Source organism: Patagioenas fasciata, chromosome W (assembly GCF_037038585.1).
Source record: "Patagioenas fasciata isolate bPatFas1 chromosome W, bPatFas1.hap1, whole genome shotgun sequence".
Taxonomy (NCBI): Eukaryota; Metazoa; Chordata; class Aves; order Columbiformes; family Columbidae; genus Patagioenas; species Patagioenas fasciata.
The window spans coordinates 1,031,196-1,052,846 of record NC_092559.1 but is presented as its reverse complement, the minus strand read 5'-3'; the positions used below and the strand labels follow the sequence as shown (position 1 = coordinate 1,052,846).

Genomic DNA, 21,651 nt, shown 5'->3' with positions numbered 1-21,651 from the left:
CACCGGGCGGGCAGGGGCGCAAGAGCCCCCGCTCCGTACCCGCACGAGCGCGGTTTGTGCTCAGAAACCTTATACAAAGATCGCAAAGAAAAGGTGCGAGGGGACAGAACCTGCCGTGCGTTCTTCCCCAGATGCGCCTTCCAAGAACAACAAGGGTGCAAACCCGCGGGACATTTACTGGAGAATCGCTACAGCGGTGATTTAGCATAGCTCCTACCCTCTAGTAATTAAGCGAAGGGCAATAATGCAATATACGCTACCGTCGTGTGCGTTTTGAGGTCTGTGCGCCCCGCCGCAGCGGCCAAACCGGGTCGGACACAGCGGGGAGCCCAGGAAGCACTTCCAGGCTGTTTCCCGGGCACTGAACCCATCGCTATTGCCATCTTCTCTTTGTTTTCTCTTTTGCTGCCAAAGCCAGAAGCCATCCGCGGCGCCCAAAGAGATGGGATGGGATGCGGGGACCCGTGGGGACACGGGGGGGCCGTGCGGCAGCAGCTTCGTGCGCCGCTTTAAACCCACTTCAAATGGCTCGCTAGGCGATTCTTGAGTTTGGTTTAGGCCAGAACCAAATGTAAGGCTTTTCAAAGCTTAAACGTACACATTTATGCATTCATTACACAGTGTTAAATCTAATTTGTTCTTTTTACTGTCACAGGAAGCACGTGTTTAAAGCAATCTGTTTCCTCATATGAATGCTTTCCTGTCTGTTTGAAAAAAATCGCAACACACTTTACCCCGAGTAACCAAGAGGTGATCATAAATATCCCTAAATAGCATTAAACAGATATGAAAGACATTAACACTTCCAGAATGCCAAAGTAGTATTAAAAAAAAACTCTAACAGATGCTCCTAGGTCAAAAAGTGAAATGTGTGTTTCCTGAAAAAACACTCTCATCAGAATCATAAATGAACTGTGAGCGGAGAAATGAGGTGTTGCAGAGCAAACGAGAGGATCTTTTTGGTTAGGGGCTCCCGCGCACCGGTGCCAAAGCGTGGTGGCGATAAAGGAGCCCGAAGGAACACCGGCAGGTGGCAATGGGAGCGGGGAGCCCGCTGGCCATCCCGTCCCGTCGGGACGCGCCGGCTCCGCCACGCTGGCCCGGGCCCAGCCGCTGGCTTCGCGTGTCGCGCTGCGCTCGCGTTTGGCAGCGAAAGGACGTTCGCATCTGGACTGGCTGTGATACGCGAGTCCGGCTTCGAACAGCCGGGTACCCCAGCCCCTCTGGCTGCCGCTGAACACAGAACACGGGCTTCGAGGCAGCTGCACCGCTCAAACCTTCAGTATTTGCTAGAAAGCAGCGAATACGGGAGCATTTCATTCTTATGGATGGCGCGGGCGGAAAGCTGCGCCACCCATGCCGTTCGCTATTGCAGTGGGGTCTGCGAGGGCTCCCGTCCCCACCTGGGGACACTGGGGAGAGCAGGGCACCCACATACATGACATCCTACACACCGAACACCCGGCGCTGCAAAGTGAGCTGGGGGCTCCGGAGCACGGCGGCTCTGGAGCGAACCGCGGTTACGGGTGCCCCGCGGAGCCGGCGGCCCCGGCGCTGGCTTCGGCCGCCTGCTCGGCCCGTGGAAAGGCGCTCCGCGCCGTCCAAATGAAATAACAATACAACCACAACCAGCCATTGTAGGCCGCCCAGGTTGCGTGCCAAGAAGCTGTCAGGGGAGCTTTGCTATGCATTTACCGACATTAATAGTTATTGGAACTCCTTATGCATTTTTTTTGCTGTATTTTTGCCACGCTGGTGCCTTTTTTTTTTTTTTGCTCATTTACTGCTTCAGTGTAAAGGCAAAAAGAAATTAATGTTCCTTTGATAAAACACAGAGACTGCTAACGAATGTAGTGCAGCTGGAGCGCGAGCGCATCGGTCTTAACCGAGTATCGGAAACTTCCAGAGGTAACGCGGCATTACCGCCGCTCTCCCACCCACCCTGCGGCCGAGCTGCTCTGAAACGGGAGGAACTTCAAGCACACGGGCTGAAATGAATAAACCCCAGACCCAGAAGCCTCCGTTCCCTAAAGTCACCGTTTCCTAAAGCCACTGTTCCCTAAAGCCACCGCTTCCTAAAGCCACCGTTCCTAAAGCCACCGTTCCCTAAAGCCACCACTTCCTAAAGCCACCATTCCGTAAAGCCACCGTGTCCTAAAGCCACCGTTCCCTAAAACCACCACTTCCTAAAGCCACCATTCCCTAAAGCCACCTTGTCCTAAAGCCACCGTTCCCTAAAACCATCACTTCCTAAAGCCACTGTTTCCTAAAGCCACCATCTCCTAAAGCCACCATGTCCCAAAGCCACTGTGTCCTAAAGCCACCGTCTCCTAAAGCCACCGCTCTCTAAAGCCACCGTTCCCTAAAGCCACCTTATCCTAAAGCCACCGTGTCCCAAAGCCACCGTGTCCTAAAGCCACCATCTCCTAAAGCCACCATCTCCTAAAGCCACTGCTCCCTAAAGCCACCGTTGCCTAAAGCCACTGTATCCTAAAGCCACCATCTCCTAAAGCCACCGTGTCCCAAAGCCACTGCGTCCTAAAGCCACCATCTCCTAAAGCCACCGTCTCCTAAAGCCACTGCTCCCTAAAGCCACCATTTCCTAAAGCCACCATTCTCTAAAGCCACCATCTCTTAAAGCCATTGTGTCCCAAAGCCACCGTTCCCTAAAGCCACCGTCTCCTAAAGCCACCATTCCCTAAAGCCACCTCAGGAAGGCTGACACAAGACAGGATTTAAAAGCTGAGCAGTGCTAATCTCAGATCCGAAGGCACTGCGCTGCTTGTAATGAGTACAATCTATAGAGAACAGTTAAAGAAAAGCTACAAAATCACGTTACTGCATAGAGATTTTTGCTTATAATCTTGAAATGCCTTTTCCTAACAATTAGCCTCACGTTCAAATAGGAAAAATTAAGGGCTGAGTTTAACACTTGGGAAACTCAGCTTAATTCCCAAATGAAAAAGGAATTATAAATTACATAGCTATGCAAAGATAATGATTGAAGGCTGGACGTGAAAAGCCCGTTTATTTTTACATTTATTTACTGAAAAGAATGCGTTTTCTGCCCGATCCTTGTAAAAGACGTGGGTTCGGTGGGGTGCGGGCAGGGCCGGGTCACCGAGCCCACAGCTCCGGGGTTGGGTCTGTTCCACCAGGAACCTTTCAGCACGGATGCGGATGTACAGACGGATGAAAAGTTCCAATAAAAAGCAATGTGCGTCACGTTTTGAGGGGAAAAAAGGCCCTGAGGCTTCGGTGTGTCCGTGGTGAAGGGCAGAGCGGTGTGGGGAGCCGCGCAGGAACCGACCCACACCGCAGCCTTCCAGAGCAGCGCTGAGCCCCTCCCGCGGCCCCGCTGCAGCGCGGGGGACTCGGCTGGCTCTGCGGGCCCAATCCGGTGTGCTCTGCACTACCCGCGGAGCTCTGAAGAGGGAGTCTCTGCTCAAGCTAAACCAAAAAGCCCCAGCTCATCCCACCCACTGCTCACAATGGGCCACAACCGGGGAGGGGGTGAGTCCAAAACAGTCAAACACTTAGAAGTGTGTGAATTTTGCAGGACCTTTGAATATAACGTACGGCCAACTGCCCTTCCCAATTGCTTTTTCATGCTGTGCAACTCATCAAAACCTAAAAACTAAGCCATTTTAACCGGGTGCTTGCACCACCTTTTAATCTGCTTTAAAACAGCAAGGGCACGGCGTTCTGCCTGCAAAATGACTCCGTGGTCCGTGGGGCTGGGCGAGCGATCGCAGGTGTGCTTTGGACAGACGGGTTCTAGCACAGCAGATCTTACCATTGCCTTGGTTGGACTTCATCTGCTGGGTGCTAAATGTGTTTATTCCCTTGAAAGCAAAAAGCAGAGCTTTGTTCTAACTATAAAAACTATATAACTATAAGGTCCTAATTCTGCTCTGGCAAAAGGTGGATGGGTGCCAGCCCACAAGCCACCGCTGAGCCCCGGGAACACAGCGGTTGTGTCGGAAAACTCCCATTCGAGGCTGGGTGTTGGAAGGGAAATTCAGGGGCTGTGTTTTTCACTCGGGGTAGGAAAGTCTGCACAAAAAGCACGAGCAGCTTCCTCACCTCCCAGCGAAATCGTGGGGCTTCTCCCATGGAAACCTGAGTAAAGCTGTGGAAAAACTGCAGGTGGCATCCCAGTAGTATTGCTCTTTGCTTGGCTTTTTGGAACCACGCAGGTGTTTCCTTAGGATGTACGACGAGCCCTGCGCTTCCTCATCGGTCTGGCCAGCAAGGTCAGGCTGGCGCGCCTGGCAATACACAGAGATGCCCTGGTTTGAGGGGACACCTTCAATTCAGATCAAAGAAAGAGGCTCTTGCCATTAAAACTGAGGCTCGGGAGATGTTATTCATCAACAAAATTTTTCAGTTCCTCTCTTGTCTTTTAATGCAACTGAGATTTGATTTCTCCCAGTCTTTATTCTGGCTGTAAAACCTCCCCGCATAAGAACTCTTGTTATCCGCACCCAGAGTAATGCGCGGCACCACATTGGTTGGTACCGCAGGATGGGTTGGGTTGGAGGGACCTTAAAGCTCATCCAGTGCCACCCATGCCATGAGCATCTTCAGCAGCTCAGGTTGCTCAGAGCCAGCAATTCCTGTGTCACGTCTGGGATGTAACGCCAATAAACCCGCTCCTTGGGAGACCCGTCGGCTGCACGAGCAGGGCGGGAATCTCCATGGTGCTTTAATTTCCGAGCCTTCCTTTTGTCCTCAATATATTGCTCTGTTTTACATGGTGTCTTGGGAACCGACGCCTGGGCAGACACCACTTTCCGGTCAGGATGAGCCCATCAAAACACCCCTCAAACACCAGCTCTACAACCTCGGCCCTCTGCTCTTTGCTTGCCTTTCCCCCCAAAAATCTGCCCATTCCTTCAGATGCTTCCAACCCTCCAGTGGCCAGGAAAAGAAGGGCGGAAAACACCACGTCACTTGGCAAAGGCTTCACGGAAAAGGTCAGACGTCACCGACCCATGGGGTTCGGGGTCCGCAGAGCCCGAGGAAGACGGTCCCAGGATCCAGTGGGGCGCAGGAGGAGTTTGGGGACCCGGCAGCCCTGAGCACCCCACCAAACCCAGCTCAAATCCTCCGCCGGTTCTAAACTCTCCTTGTTTCCACAGCTCAATTTGCTTTGTTTTCCCAACTCCTAGCCATTTCCTATAATAAAGGGGAGCTGATACAACATATTTATTACCATTTATCATTGAAATTTTTATAAGACTACTTATGAATTAATCAACAATAACTGCTTTCACCAACGCTGCTGCATTAATCTCCATATCCACTGCATAAATCACATTGAGAACAAGTTAATATACATATTTTAAGGGAAATACAGCAATATTTCCACCCTATCAACTAAGCGTATTATAGTCTAGTTAGTCAATTTATAAAGCGCACACTACATTCGGCATCATAAATCCCGGCAGCTCAGTGACACAACCGATAACCCAAAGGTGATCTGAGCTCTTCTACGAGATCTGTTCTGTGTGAGACTCACAGCAGCCTTTCCTAAAGCAGCGTCCTTCCCCACAAAGCCTATCATTCACCATCTATGAAGACAATATGTACGTCCAATTAAAAATGCTGTATTTCCTTCAGAATCCTGTTATTCTCCTATTCACATTACCGGCCTTGTGTTTTAATTCACCTGTTCTTGGAAGGCAGAGCTCTGGGTGATTTAAATACTCAGCGATACCTTTTGATATTTTATTTTCGGATCGATTTGTACAGCTCATTAAAATCACGTCGAGTATTTAAAATGCGTATTCTACTTGGAGATCATCTGAGTTAAAAATACTGTGAAAACTGTCGCGAGCATTGAATCCCCCTCTAACCTGAAGTCCTCATCAAGAGCTTTGGGGAGGATATTAACTGTTGCTGGCAAGGAGGCCAATAAAACCAAACCCAGAAAACACATCGTGAAAGAAATTTAAAATACACGTGTGGGAAGTTATTTTTAATTAAGAAAAAATACTCTTATTACTTTCCTGGAAACCTGAGTTTGAGAAATATCCATTATTCGACAGCTTACAATAAAAGATTTAGGTTGGTGTTTAATGTTCTAAAGATGAGAATAATGCGTGTGATCAAATGAGGATGTTCACACGTGGTTTTGCCTTTTGGATTAAAACTTTATCATTTATAAAGTGACCAGCAATGAAGCTGCTGCTGAGCAGTCTCTACAATGAGCGAAGCTTTGGACGTATGAGTTTGCAACCTGCAAATTCACGTGGATTTATGGGAAAAGCATAAACCCCATCTGAGATTACCAGGCCAAGTTGCTCTGTGCTGCGCAAGACTGATTGGCACCCAGCTCCTCCTAATAACCCCATTTAGAGAGCAGCTGAACGGAGTCGTCGGGTACGAGGGGGGAGCTCGGCCCTCCTGAGCGGCTTGTTCTGTGTTTGCAGGGCTTGATACCATAACACCTGTGCTGGACGTTCAAAGTCATGGCAGAAAAAACCCCCCCAGAACGAAAATACTCGAATAAAATGCACTCTTTAGCCACACTGTTCTCCATGCTCTATTTGCTAAAGCTCCTAGAATTCCTTTTAAAACACTACTTTCTATATATTTTAATGGATTTTAAAGCAAATGCTGTCAGAAGACGTAATGCACTTCTTGGCACGGCTTTTTCAGGGGAAAAAACCCCACCAAGCTTTTACCCGGCCATGAGAAAATGACAACGACACCATAAATTATTGGAATCAGGAGAGGGAGGACTGCAGCGAACCAAAGAGAAGCACAACTTCTGCCAAGAGTTGCCACAAACCCTGCAAAACGTGGGACCCGCAACCCTCCCCACCAAGAGGTATCGGGGATGCTCCTTAAATTACGGGATCCAGCTGTCGGCAGCTGGGCGGGCGCTGCCGCGGGTACCACCACCAATGTTGGCCCCGTATCCCGGGCTGGGAAATGAAACCTCCCCTCAAATGGTCTCTTTGAACAGGTGGTGCGACGCCGAAAATCCCCGCGGGTGGATTCGTGCGACCCACGGCTCCCCACGGGGAATTTGGGGCCTCCGGGTGGGTTTCTACGTGAGCACGAGCGAACAAAGCCCTGCGGCACCGAGCGGTACTTACGGAGGATGGCAAACCTGGAGGAACTTTCCGAACTTTCTTTGTCTGGACTTCTGAAAAACAAGACAAAACAGGGTCTCGGTGAGACAGGCTTTTAGTTGTTTCATCGAATCGCGCCGAGATTCGCTACAGCGCCCTGCCCAGCACCTCGGCGCCGTTTTGGGGACACCGGACGCTGCAAAACGCCGCAAAACTGATCATATTTTCATCTTGAGTCTTAAAGGCTTTGTTTTCGCTTTCCACGTTGAAAAAGCGACTTTTTAGGGCTCCACAAAGAGGCCGGAGAGGAGCAATCGCCCCCCGTTCAATAAACCCCTCGGCGAGTCCCGGCTCTGTCTGTATTGCAAAGCGTCGCCCCACGGGCCGAAACTCTCGTTATGTGTTGAAATGGTAAAAAACAAGCCCCGGAAAGGTTGAAGGCAAAGCGACTCACCCATGGAGGTGCTGTGGAGAGGCCTCCGGCGCGGGTTATTGCTGGAGTACTGGTAGTACTGGGAGCCGGGCTTGCTGGGGGACAGCGCTCCGGGGTTGCCGATCTCCATCTCACCTCCGAGGAGACTTTGCTAGGAGATTAAAAACACAGGCGTGTGTGCGCGTGCATGGCAGAGCCCACTTTCCTCATCATTAGCTATTTCTCATCCCTAAAAATAACACCGTAAAGAAACCTTCGCCGGCGACTGAGACGCCGAGACGAGAACCTGCCAAATTTTTAAAGGAGACGTGACGAAAATTGCCAGTTGAGCGTCTTTCCCTTCGCACAAAGTCATGCCTTTAAACCAGGATTATTTCCATTTAAAGGAGACTTCTTGCCTGCTTATTCAAACGCGATCAGCGGTTTAAAAACTTTCGGAGCTCTGTTAATATATCTGAAGGTGGTTTTGTTTCTTTAGTTAAGCGCGCGGATTGAACAATAATAAAAGTTAAACAAAAATGGGGTTGTTGATAGAGCCGTTGGCTCCGTGCGTGTGAAACAGCTTCATTGTCTGTCCCCGCGCGGGGTACAACTCATATCTGCGAATCCAATATATCGGGTTCGGCAATACAAAAATCTGCACGGCGGGCTGTCCGGGATGCGGGCTCACAACGCGCAAAGAAAACGATCCATTATTAATAGTTTTTTGCGATGCTATCAGTAAAAAGCAAGCACCTCGGAAGAGCAAAAGCAACGAATGCTATTGTACGGCAGCGGGCAAGGACCTGCGGTATATCCGCTGTACCGTTAACTAACCAGACATCCCCATCAACCACGGAGCGCGGCTTCCGTGGAACGGCAGAAAACATCCTGACCCACGCCGCAAGGAAAATCATCAGCTCCAAGAGACCACGACACCCCAGGAATGCTCTGTTTGCTATAAACTCCGCCGAAACTCACCCATAATATAGAAATCCCCTGATTATACTCTGCATCGCACACATTGTTCTTTTAATTATTCTGATAGGCAATAAAACAGGTGTAGATACCACCATTTATATTAAGGACAAATCTACCATTTAATAAAGAAATTTTAAAATTAAGTACCAAAAATCTAACTTTATCGTTACTTGTAATCAACTTTTACTGACTGAACTAATTACTGTACTTGATAAAGTACAGAATGTGTTTTCCCTAATCTAAATTCTAATCACCATGTCACTCACAACAGACTTAGTAATGCTTCACTAACACACTATTCACATGCAAAATACTCTAAATAGGCCAATTATGACTCTGCCCCTGTTCCCTGGTTAACCCGCTGAGAACTGAAAAATTTCACAAGGCAGTCACCAACTAAAACAAAGGCTCCTTGTTTGAAATTAAGACAGTCTTTTTGATTCCTAAATAGCTCAACAAAGTGGCATGTCTTCTGCTGAAAGCAGTTGGTCAAATATGCCCCGCGAGCTGGAAAATCAGAAATTAAAACATCCTCACTCCTGGGCTCCGCTCCCTAAAAACATTTCCAGATAACTTTTGATTCGGGAAAACTATATTCTGCTTTTTTTTTTGCCCAGGAGGGACGGACAAACGGACAAACGGACAAACGGAGCGTGTTGAGCCCTTCGGGGGCTGGGAAACGCAAGAGCCGGGGAATGAGGCGCTTTTTGCCGCTATCCGTGTGTTCGGCTCCCATCCACCTGCACCCAGAACAAACAACACCTGCACCCGCAGAAATGGGCGCCAGCCCACTGCGCCACGGCGGGGAAACGGATGCGGAGAGGGGACCGATTCGCCGCCAGCACCCTCCGAAAATAACCGGGGTCTTACTGCATTTCGGAATGAAACGGCGCTAAGCACCGAAATTCGCTTCAGTCATATATTTTTATCACGTATACGTTTTAACATAAAGACAGACCTGCTAAATCTGTGCGCGGTTTATCCATATGTCGGGTAGTCTGAAAGACTTAGAGCCATCAGCTGTATAAATTCCTATACCCAGCCTACTACATTGCATTTCACTTAAAAAAAACCCCACCAAACCAACATATATAAGACAGCGTTTGCAAACTATTGCAGATTAAACAAGATTCACTTTAGGAGCAGAAAACATACACATACCCTATGTTGTTTTTGTTTGCTCATCCAAATATTTTTCTCTATATAAAGATGCAGAGGTTTCTACGGGGAACAAGAGATCCATGAATCCCAAACTTGCATTGTTACACAAGAAGGAAACGCGTGTCCCGTTTTCAAGCTGCTCGGCGGGGTCGGACAAACGCTGCCCCTGGTTGCACCTTCAGATTGGTGCTGGACCGGGGATGTTCGGCATCGCCCGCCGGGGCTTTTCCACAGCAAAGATTGATTTGCAAAGGGAAACAAGCCCCACGCCACACAAATTGTCACCAGAACGGTCACCGAGTTGTTTCTCCACCGTCTCAAAGCAAAAAACCCACTCACAAATAACCCAAGAGCAAAGCTCCCTCCTTTGTCTATGGGACGGAGACGCTCTTGCGAGGCAAAAAGAGGGACCGACCCGCACTGAGGGGAGCATTAATACGATAAAAATATATTAGTATTATTGTGAGGTGCTTGTGCAAGGGACAATGGGCTCCGTGTCACGCTGCTACGACAAAGAGGGACGGCAATAGAGCGTTTACATGGCACAACGGCACCGGCGCTCCCGCCGGAGCTGGGGGACGCCGGGAATTAGGAGGCAGCCAAGTGAATATTGAGCGCTAGAAACGATGGGCTCCGAAGCCACATCCCGGCCCCACACACCAGGCAGTTTGTTTCCTACTAAACAGAGCTCATCACCGACCCAATGGTCGAGTTTGAGCTAAAAAGGAGCACGAAAAGAAGCAAGGGAGCACAATCCGTTTCCACGCCGGGCCACGCAGCTGGATTTATCATCAACTGCAGCATCTTCGCTCTTGTTACACACAACCCCGTTTGCTTTCTAAACGTCTGCAAAACCAGCCACCGACTGGTCTATCTCGCCTCCAAAATCCCAATAACCAGACAAAGAATTAAAGCCGGGGAAGGAGAAAATACGCACGTATTGACACAAAGTACCATCCATCTGGATATATTACCCCTCCCGGATAAAACAAACGTTTCCCTTGCAAACCCAAAGTTTGGCTTTGCAAATGAAAACCGTGTGAATTACACGTAAATATTTGTTTCAGGTAGGAAATACATTTACAAAGAGATGCTTTGGTTTTCCTGTCTTCCCAAAGCAGGTGAGTTGGGAGGACAGAGCGTTGTGATTTACTAATAGAATAGATTAAAAGGAAACGGGTCTGTAATCCCAAAAACCCACTGAGCAGGGAGGAATTTTCTGCAGGGTTTTTAATTTAAGACAATAAATTTCTAAGGCCAAGCGTCCTGTTTTCCTCTCCCCGGGTAGAACAGGCGGGGACCTCGTCATCCCCATTTCAGCCGCTCGGCTTCTGAATTTTCGGGCTAACGAAGCCACGCACGCGGCTGAATCACTGCCGCTTATTTCCTTCTGCCATTTCAACCCTCCGCTTTTAATCAAATTATGAAACTAAATCCCCACTTCTCACGTGGCTGTCGGGGCATCTGTTGGTAACGTGTCCAATTCCCACAGCCCCCCCTTCCCGCGGCTTTCGGAAACTGGGCAGCTCCCCATTGAACCTTCCCCGTGCCACCGATGCCCAGGACTCCTCTCTAACACCAACTGCAAATCGCAGCCCACTGATGGGTTTTTGAGCATCTTTTCAAGCTAAGGTGCCGGTTTCCTTTCCCACCGAACCAACCGGAATTCTTACATATATTTGCAGACAAATTTTGACTTTTAAGGGATAAAATCACTTCTCTCCCACACAGATGGAATTTTCAAAGAGATTTATTTTGATCAAGCACACTCGTGTGTATGAAGTGAGGGAAATCGGGTTTATTTTCCCTATGTGGTGGTATCTAAGCTGCTGTTTCACTCCTGCGCACTGGTCAGCGCTTTGCTGTTCGCTTCGACCCTTTCCATTAAAAAATGCTGCAGGTATTATCAAATCGTTTCTCACGTTCAAGCAACGCTTGTGCATTAATACCATCACATTACTTCTCTAGGTTTGGTTTTTAGTTAATCTTTTCACTCTCTTCCCCTGCATCATTTAAAACTGCTCTTGAAGTTGGGACCTTTCTGGAGTCATTTATCCCCGTCGTGCTTTTTGAGCACTGGATATAACATCAGCACAACAGCAGCAACTTGCCAAGTTCATTTACCTGTTTCGGCAGCATTTCACCTGCCCTTAAATAACAGTGGAGGCTCCAGCACCTCCGGCCAGCGAGGATTCAAACCGGCTCATTTTCCCCATCTATATGGAGCAAAGACGGTTTGTAACTCCTCAGCTAATTCTTCTCGCTCCTTCCCAGCCCTGCACTCACCATTAGGCATGATGACTCCGATTATGATACCGCTGCTTGATTATCACTAAAGGTTAGTTACTTGTTTGCACTAACGATCCCCATCCTTCACATTTACAGTGCACGATTTCAGCACCGACTGCACGGGCTTTGCTGCTTTTCTGAAGCTTTAGTGTAATACAAATATTTCATTCCCCGCTATATGGGAAAAATATAAGCACAAGGCAGGAAAATCCAAAGGGAAGAAGGGATTTTCTCCTCCTTTAAGGGGTTTTGTAAATTACCGTCTTTGCTTATGATTTCCTGCTCTCCAGCCTGGGATCCCGGGAGCTGCAAACACCTCCTGTCCTGCGGCACGAATGAAACCCCGGTGCAAAGATCAGCAAAACGGGGTGTTATATACACTTAGAATTGATGTGCAATGTGTTTGCACGCACACACACACACTTATATAGGAAACTGGGTGTCCCAGACAACTTTTTTGGGTGCTAATAACCCAAAACCTCCTCCCCAGTGCTCACTCAGGGGCAGCGAGGACGTTCTCTCCGCGTCCTTATTCAGCTTTCAGGACAGAGTTTTCCTTTCCGTGCTGCAATTGAGCCAGATCGCAGGGTTTCGAAACACACACTGCAACACAGGTAACAGCCATGTCGGGATGTCCCACGGATGGGAACGTGTCACCACCGCCACCCTCCAACGGCATCGAAAACCCCTAAAAGCTGCTGGGATTGTCCCTGGTGAGGGTGGCTGGGGAGGACAATCCCAGTGACCAAGGGACTGTGCTCAAAGCCCAGTGTTTTATGGTCAGAAGTTCGCTGGGTTTGGGACTTGGGGGAGAATTCAGCCCAGAATGACCTGCAGTCCGTCCGACACGGTGCAAAGCAGCACCGTGGACCCTGACGGCGCTCCCGCATCCCCATGTATCGTGATACCCAGCAATGGCATTTAAAAGACTGAGCAATCCAGAGAACTGGACTGAAGCAGCCCCTGGTTTAGCCCGGGATCAATCCCCGGGGTGTCACCCTGCGCGGAGCTGGATTTTGGGGACTGCTGACCGGAGCTCATCCTGTTTGTGGCATCGCAGGGCTCGGCTCACCCGCAACAGCTTCCCGATTCATTTCAAACATCCCTCTGGAGCTATTCCGCTCAAAAACACAAGCTATGTACATACGGTAAGACACTTCGGCTATAAAAAAGCGCACAATATCAGGATACCGATGTACGGTAAAAAACGGGCAGCGTAAAGACGATCAGGGTTGAATCACAACCAGAAAAACGCGGTGTTTGCCAGTATATATATCAGAACCGCTCCCTACGTTACGGAACGCGTGTCCTGGCGTCCCCGTTTCCCACAGCACCTCCCCGCACACAAGATGAACAGGCAAAGGACACCTCCACGTGGGCGCTGTGTCCGGCGCCCCCAGCGCGCCGCGTGTGCTGGGGATGGAGCGCTGAACGCCGCGCTCGGACCGCGCTTCTGCACCGCTTTTCCCCGCCAAAAACACCAAAGAGCCGCCTCGTTCGCTTTCCTTCGGTTCGCCGATGTCCTACCACGGCTTGCTTCAAAACGTCCCTCCCTGGCAAGTTATGACACCCCTAAACCCGGCCCCGTTAGCCTAACAAGGCAATGGCGGCCCCGCTACAAGCGGCTTACACGAGCCCTGGCGCTCCGCCGGAACAGCCCCGGCCCTGTGCCTGCGGAAGGTGCGGCGTGGCTGAATTCCCATTTCTAATGATAGAATTATTGCTTTCCCTTTGAAAACGAGAACACAGGGAAGGCTTACAGAGGTTCAAATGCATGCAAAACGGTGTTTTTTTTTTTTCTGTTAATTATGTTAGTAATATTTTTAACCAAAGAAAAGTTGCCGTGAAAACAACCGAGAGACCAAAGAAACTTCCAGGTCCATAAAAATAACAGAACCCACGCTAAATACTTTAAGTGCCTCATGTTGTTCTTTATTCATCAGCCTGGAAGATCAACACCGGCTCATTTTTGATGGAGAAGCAAGATTTTACAGGGAAAAAAATCATTATCCTCAGAATATCTGCAGGTCCCCAAATGATCCAGCATCGCTCAGCTTCGGAATGGTGCTTAATTAGTTAAAGTTCCCTCGTTTACGAAAATAAGGAAACACCAGTTTTTTTCAGAAGATCAGCAATGAGTAAATGAATAGATGGGAATGATGCAGACTCACACTGGTGTGCGTTGCCACCATTTGCTTGGGCAAGGACTATCAGCAATTTCAACGTGAACCAGCAAAACCAGCGCTTTTCCGTCAAAATGCAGCAGGGAGAGCAAAGTCCCAGCTCTTCTCAGGGCCAAGAAGGCAAGCGGGACTTTCAAACTGCGGGAACAACCTATTTCGCATCTTCTTGCCCCAACAGAGACGCTAAGGCTACGCTGGGAAGGCGCCGGAGCCATCGCCCCCATGGCATGGGTGGGACGGTAAAGCACCACCAAGCACCTCGGTGCTCATTTGCTCTAGAGATAGCCATAATATGCTGGGCAGTTCATCGCCATTTCTTTGCCTCATATGAAATAATACATATATAACTCTCTAAAAACTGGATTTGCCACGGCACCTTGCTATCCAGTGGAAAGGTAACACTGTACGTTACAGAGTATGGAAAATAGGAGACAGGGAAATAGCCATGTGAGTTCTATTTCAGTGATATAGTTGGTTTTTATTAGGCTTTATATGTATTTTTCCCCAGACACTTTTGAAAGACAAGGATGTGGGAAATACCCGTAATTCGAACTGCAGCATGGGCCGCATATTTACTATTCAAAAAACCGTTTTCTCCTGACACTCAACCAGGATCCGTTTTCAAAGCAAGAAAATAGTTAAACCAACAAAGGCAGACCTATAAACATGCAGACAGATGGCTACACTCTGTCATTAACTTCAGAGCGGAATAGAAATATTCACTTCTCCGTTGCCGCCGAACGCGGCGCGGCAACGCCTGGCGCACACGGCTCACCTGCCGCAGCACCACGAACCTGCCTACGGGCACCAGCACTGGGCGCTTTGCAGAGCCACAGCGGGGCGGGAAATGCTTTAAAAATGCCACGCGGGACATGGGGACCCAAATCCTGGAAGCACTTGGTTCCCCTGTATAAATGTCTTAATGCCCAATTAAAAGCAGCTGGGAAAGCATCTCCAGAGCAAGGGGGAGGAAAGCGGCAGGGGATGCTCCACGGTAGCTCCGCAGCCATCGCTGCTCGTGTGCCTGAGGTATCAGAGGGATTTCTGCTCTCTTTAAGAGCAGAACTTAGTCATTGTTTCTAGTTCTTCCACACGTAAATAGCGGGTAGGATTCATATCCTCATGCATTCCCTGAAATCTCTACCTGTCAAAAGTAATTGCTCCTTTTCTCAAGCCAGGAAGCCAAGGAATGAATCACGTAACAAGGGGAGCGTATCTAGAGCGGCTCCTAAGAGCACGCACGGCGCAGGTCAGCGCCGACGCCAGGGCTGAGGCCGGGACCGGAGCCCAGGGGACACGCTGCCGTGGCCAAACACAGACATTCCAGCAGGATCTCAACACATCCCTTTGTTCCTCCAGCTATTCGCGAGACAGGTTAAAGGGATTGCTGTGAAAATCAGTTTGCCCGAATGTCAGAGCCCTTAAAAATACCCAGCTGGTGGGTCGTGTAGGGCTGGACCCTCCCAGGGAGGATGCAGCGAAACGGGGCAGCAACTCCACAGCAATGCAGCAACAATAATCTGCTCTCTTTTTCACTCTATCCAAGTATTAAACTACTTACTTTGGCATTTCAGTGACTCAAAATACAATTATTAGCCCCTGCAAGATGTAAACAATAGATCCAGACAACTCAGCGATCGCTTCAGTCTCAACTGGAAATACTGCAAAGTTTGCAAAATGAGAGAAATTTGGCGACTGGTAGAAACGAATTAATCGCAGTTGTAGAAAATACAGATCCTGATTAAATGTTGTACGTAGCGCCTGTTCTGAAAATAGCGATGATTTCGATAGGTAGTGCTCTGTGTCTGTGCTCGTGCAAGATCTGCTTTCTCCATCTTGAGCTGTTCTGGATGTGAAGTTCCTGCCTGCAGTCGCATGGTAATTAAGTGTGATTAAAGATGCTTTTCATTCCCCTGCAGAGCAGCAGGTAACCACATGTCAAAGGCGGTGCTGGCAGAACGGAGCAACTTCTGGGCAGTAAAAAGGCGACTGGCAACGGTCTGTTGGAAATAAGGCGAGAGCGCCGCCCAAGGGCCCGGCCACCGCGGGACACCAGCACGATGGCCACCTGAAGAAAACAACGTCTCAAGTAACCTCTTTACTTCTGTGTGCAGCAGGTGATGCCGAGACCCCGGTCCGGACTGGGACAAGCTCTGTTACTGGACCTCTGCAAGCCAGCGACACAACGCACTTGGCAATGGAGGCAACGGGCACAGCCTGGAACACGAGAATTCACTTCAACACAAACCCCACTTTTCCACCAAGGGTGGCCAAAGAGGGTCCCTGGAGAAGGTGGGGTCTGGGGGCTCTGAGCAACCTGAGCTGGTGAAGATGGCCCTGCTTGTGGGGGAAGCTGGGAAGGTCCCTCCAACCCAAACCATCTGTGATACAATGATTCTGTTCTTGGAGATGCTCAGAACCCATAGGACATGGTCCTGGGCAGCGCAGTTTATCTGGAGGGCTTGGACAAGGTGACCTCCGAGATGCCAACATCAGCAGTTCTGCAAGCAAAGCTCTAAACCTTAGTGTCTGCAGTGACACTGCAACCTTGTCCTCACACCCATACACACTTCTGTTAGGCCCAAAAGTGCCATTTTTCTTCAGAACTTGCTTGAACTGAGCGTGCCGGATCATCTAACAGAACCAGAACGCAGAGAGAAGTTGGCTGGTTAATGGAGCGGGGCAGAGGAACAGGAGCTCACCACGAGATGTGAACACCCGGCTGGCCACCAAGGACACGGTCACCCTGGCGAAACAACGCACGGTGACACCTGCCACGGCTCGCACCAAGAACGCCAGGAAAACGGCTGCAGGGTTTTGCTTTTGAGGGCTGATTCCCATTAGCAAAGCCTGCCAAAGCTTGGCTTGCGTGCCAAGGAGAGCGTCCCCGCTGTCCCCTTGTGCCACGGCTCTCCACGGGCAACTCTGAGCCCTGAAAGCGGCCAGAAGTAGCCAAAGCACAGCCCACCTTTGGTGGGGTGTCCCCTCAACCCCAAGCACAGCCGAACTGGCACAACCCGTGGTATAGCAGCAGTTGCATCCTTCCCTTCCCATCGCCTCCAGCCGCACGGCAGCGCCCGCCGAGGCAAACCGAGCTCCCCTCAGCACTCAAGCACGGCACAAAGCCATTACCGCACCTTACGGATCGCACTGTGATTCTGTTGCCAGGTTATAAGCTCCAGAAAGGTGCCCTTGGAATGCTCGCTTCCAACAAAATAGTCCTCGGCTTAACATTTGATCCGAAGGGCTAAGAGGAAAGCGTTCCTTTTAGCACCAAATTGCAGCGTTGGGTTTTAGCGTTGCTTCAATTATGATATGGACAATGAAACCGTGTCTTTCTGGATGCATGAGGAACTCTGCTAAATGAGCCATTCAGACATCTGAACTTAAGTCTGTTCCTTTAATACATTTGATTAACATGGAAATTTTATCTCTTATGTCATTATTTTAGTGCCGTAACATCCAAAACATTAATCCACAACGTGCCCACGATCACAAGAGGATGGTTTATGGGCGCTAGAACTAATTTCTGGAGCAGGAGCAGTGATTCCAGCTCCCAAAGCGAGATGCTTGAGCAGAAACCGCAAGAGAGGTGAATCTTCCCCAACCACAAACGTGTTAAAGTTACCGGGGGAAATGGGGCTTCCCAGCCCCATGGAACTCCATGGGGCTTTGACCACCAACCCCAGCGGCTTTATCACATTAGCACAGCTTTCTGCGGTTTGATAGGGAGGGAGGACGAAGGAGAAATTGTTACAGCCAAAGGAATCTTGCCATCGAAACGCAAGGAAACCTGGTTATTTGACTAAGCAAAAAAACACTGAGTAATTTGTAACAGAAGAAGAAAATGAACTCGCAGTGTCTCCAGAGGTCTGCAATATGATCTTCAGAAAAGGTAGCTTGCCAATTTAATTGAGGTAGGAGTTATTTAATTTTTTTATATACAGGTATAGTTTTCAATAAACCTACATATGCCTATAATAGTGCAATGGCAGATGTGTCTCGATTATTAGAGGTGGGCTCTGGGGAATACATACAATGGATCTTGAAATCCGTAAGCAGCTGTTTGGAAGGGAGGGGTGGAACGCTGCAACACACACACATGTTCCTTAAGTGCAGTAATGTTTTGTTATTTTACTGCAGGTGTATTACAGAGATGAAATTTAATAACTTATTGTATACAATGCCAATAAAGCGGGGTTCTTTGCCCTGCCGTTCATGAACGAAGCACAAAGGAGAAGCGGTGGCTCCGCGCCTCGCCTCACGCCTTCCCCATCGGCAGCCGCGACCCGGCTCCGCCGGCGTTTCCATGGGATGGGAAAGGGAAACCAGCCCCAAAGTGCTCTGTGAGACACCGGAGAAGGCGCTCCTGGCGAAATTCAGGACAACCGAGAGCACGGGAGCGGCCGCGGTGCCGCCGTTATTCCTCTAACAGCCGCCCTTTAGCGGCTTGAACCAGAAGCCTCATCTCAGCATACGCATTAGTCTCCATCTCACACTGAAGAAGGACGTATCAGATAAAAATATAACCCCTCCTGGTTTGGTTTGTTTGTTTTTTCCCTTGCTGGACTCCTTTTCACATAATTAGAGATGTTGCAACAATTCAATAACTCCCAGCAGAAGAAGTCCCGGCGCTTCTGGAAGGAAAGAGAACATGGGCCATAGATGTTTGTGTGCATCCCCTCTTGGTGCCGGCTGAGATCTCCGTTCTCCAGCAGTGGGTTCAGCTCATCCACCTGCACTTTCCTTTCCATTGCACCCATTTGCGGCTTTCCCAGCAAGATTCCTGCACAAAATGCCGCTTGTTCGACCTGAAGCTGCATAAAGCCCAAGCTCCACACCATGCCCGTGTCACTCTGGTTGGCCTTCCCCCTTCCCGTGGACTCGTGAATCAGGCTGGTGTGTATGATCTCAGCCTGGGTGAAGTTTACTATGTTTTGGCAGTAGTTGTGCTTTATTAAAAAGAAATAAAAGGGAAAAAATAGCTGGCTGAGCTTGCATAACTCCACTAGGTTGTACCTTAACACTTCATTCCAGAGGCAGCTTTTCCCAAGGGGACGGTTCCAACTGGCCTCCCAGAGTATTTCTTGAACACCAAGTAAACCGGTACATCCAAAACCAACATTTAGACTCGCTCTCTGAAAGACTTAGTAGTAAAAATAAGTCATCTTAGGATTTGGGGACTTTGCTTTAAGTTAAAACACCTTAAAACCGAAGTATCTGTTACTACGCATTTGCAGACCCTCACTCACCAGCTGGGTATCCAACCAGTGATACCAAACACACCAAACCAGAGCAAAGGTAGAGAAATCAAGTAGGTATGGGGTTTTTTAAATACTACTGCTTTGTTAATCTCCCCCAAAACCAGCACAATATATATATATATATAAAAAATTGATCTTCGGGGAAGCAATAAATAGCACAGAATTAAGACAACATGCAAAATCCTGACTGCACTGAACGAAATGAGATTTTTGTCATTAACTTCAATGAAGCCAGTTTTTCAGAAGCGTCTTGACAACAACCTGGGTACGTGTTTCTTAGATGACTCCTCTCTAATGGAATTAAATGGTTCCCGAGCCGCATTCTCCTCCATTCCCACTGTAATCAGTGTTGTATTTGCGGGGGTTTTCAGTGAGAGCCCAAGCGGGCCCGAGGTTCACAAATAGAAACCATCTCTTGGTGAACGTGTGGCTGCGTATCCAACCTCTCCCGGCGCTGGAGAGACCTCAATGGGCTCTTCCCTACCCCAAGATTAATAGGTAGCGAGTTCAATATCGTTAGGTATTTAGTTTCCCTTAATTGTTGCAGGAACTCATCTACTGCGAGCAATGCATCACATCTGGAGGGAGCGATTTACCTCGCAGATATCAATGAAATCTGCACGTTCCTCCCGGGCTTTGGCAAAGGGAGCTGGGATCAGTGGGGCTGCGGGATGCTCGGCCACCCCCTACGGCACCGCCGAGGCCGCCCTGGACTTCCACCGCTTTTCTACACTAGCTCCCGTCTAGATAAGCTCATCTTCCTTAATACGTGTGAAAGCACGCCCTAGAAATCCTGCAACGGGCTTGCAGCTTTTCACTTCCTTTTAAGCCTGAATGTTCATGCTCGTTAATAATTTGGTGGATCCTGATAGTACTGCAGGCTGGAAAACAGGGAACAGATGGTGCAGCCTCGGCATTAAGCATTATTCCTGCTGAACCTTTCAGGAATTCGAGAGGTTCTTATTTTAGAAATATCTTTCTTGTCTGGGCGCTGGTCATTTGCTTCGCCCACTTTTCCATTGCCCTTCAAGAAAGCGGATGCACACGGCAGAAAGAGCGACCCTATTCCGTGGATCGGAATCCTTACTATCTGCACTTATATTTTCCTAATTTTCCTCAAATTTTCACGGATGACACCGCAGAAAGGGCGAGTGGGTCGGAAGGGTTTTCTCCATTGACCCCACAGACGCCCAGAGCGCTGGGGATCCATCCTGACAGTGACTGTCCAGCCTGAGCTGGTCCAAAGTGTAAAACGTGGTTGTTCATTGCTATTGCTCAGGAAATAACGGCATAAACTCCGGCATCACAACCCCGGCACTGCATCTTCTCCGGCACCCGGATGGCGTCCTCAGCACAGCAAAACGCTGGGGACAATATGGGGACAACATCCCCAACGCTAGAAATGGCAACTAAAACTAATTAAGAGCTCCTATGGCTGCTTTGGACCGGGTGAAGGCAGTTACACGTTATCTTCTGGACTTATCTGCTCTGCTTATCACGGTTTGGGTTTGTTCTCATTTCCTGGCAGATTAAGAACATTATAAAGCGTTGAATATTAAGAAGGCTATTAAATTCTTTCCATAGTTTTCCAAAGTGTGAAGCCACTGCACTTAGAGAAAGGAAAAGAAACCCAGCACTCTTCAAGAACAAAACGAATTGAAGCACGCGATTAATATTGCTATTGGAATTAAAAAGAAAGCGTCTTTTAAAAAAATCAATTGTCTTGAAACAAAGCACAGACTTTTGGCTATTGATAGTATTTTTAGACTCAGACTTTCTCCGGAGACTTAAAAGTATGCAAATGCAGGGTGCAGAGAGGCGCACGCACACGCGCTATACCTTTGTATCGCATCGGCGTTTATTATTGAATTAAACTACTCTTATTTTCCTAGCTCACGCGTGCTTCCCTTGAGACGGCTTTGCTGTTAGCCTGCTGGCCTTGACTTCCAGCCAAAACCAATTCAGAAACAAAAAGGGACAACAAATCATATTTTCACAGACATTTTTATCCCTCAATACAACCTTGTTTTCACACAACATCATACAGATTCTCTGAAAACTGGGATTTACGGCGGGAGCCACCCGGAGCTGGGGGCTGACAGGGGTCCTCGAGCGGTCCCGCACACCCCACACCGTGGTCCCCAGTCCTCCCCAGTCACGCCAACCCCACCACCAATGGTCTCCAGTAAACGTCCCGGCTCTAAGAGCCTTAAAACCCGCATTTGCAAATAAATAAAGCCCGGTTCTAAGAAACGCACGTCCGCTCAGGATGGGCC

The 21,651-nt window shown here is 49.0% G+C and overlaps 1 protein-coding gene across 18 annotated transcripts in view; it reads right to left on the bottom strand.

Annotated features, from left to right (window-relative positions):
* Positions 1 to 21,651, bottom strand: part of LOC136114621 (transcription factor 4) — a 173,996-nt gene that overhangs the window by 66,200 nt on the left and 86,145 nt on the right. For 16 of the 18 annotated variants that reach the window (XM_065860020.2, XM_065860024.2, XM_065860021.2 and 13 more), the window contains 2 exons: positions 7,540 to 7,669; positions 7,110 to 7,159 (listed from right to left, as the gene is read on the bottom strand). In XM_065860020.2, coding sequence (XP_065716092.1) covers positions 7,110 to 7,159; positions 7,540 to 7,669 — 180 coding nt within the window. Of the gene's footprint in view, positions 1 to 7,109; positions 7,160 to 7,539; positions 7,670 to 9,639; positions 9,679 to 21,651 lie in introns of those variants that run through there. The other 2 variants (XM_071801609.1, XM_065860014.2) reach the window with 2 other exon arrangements.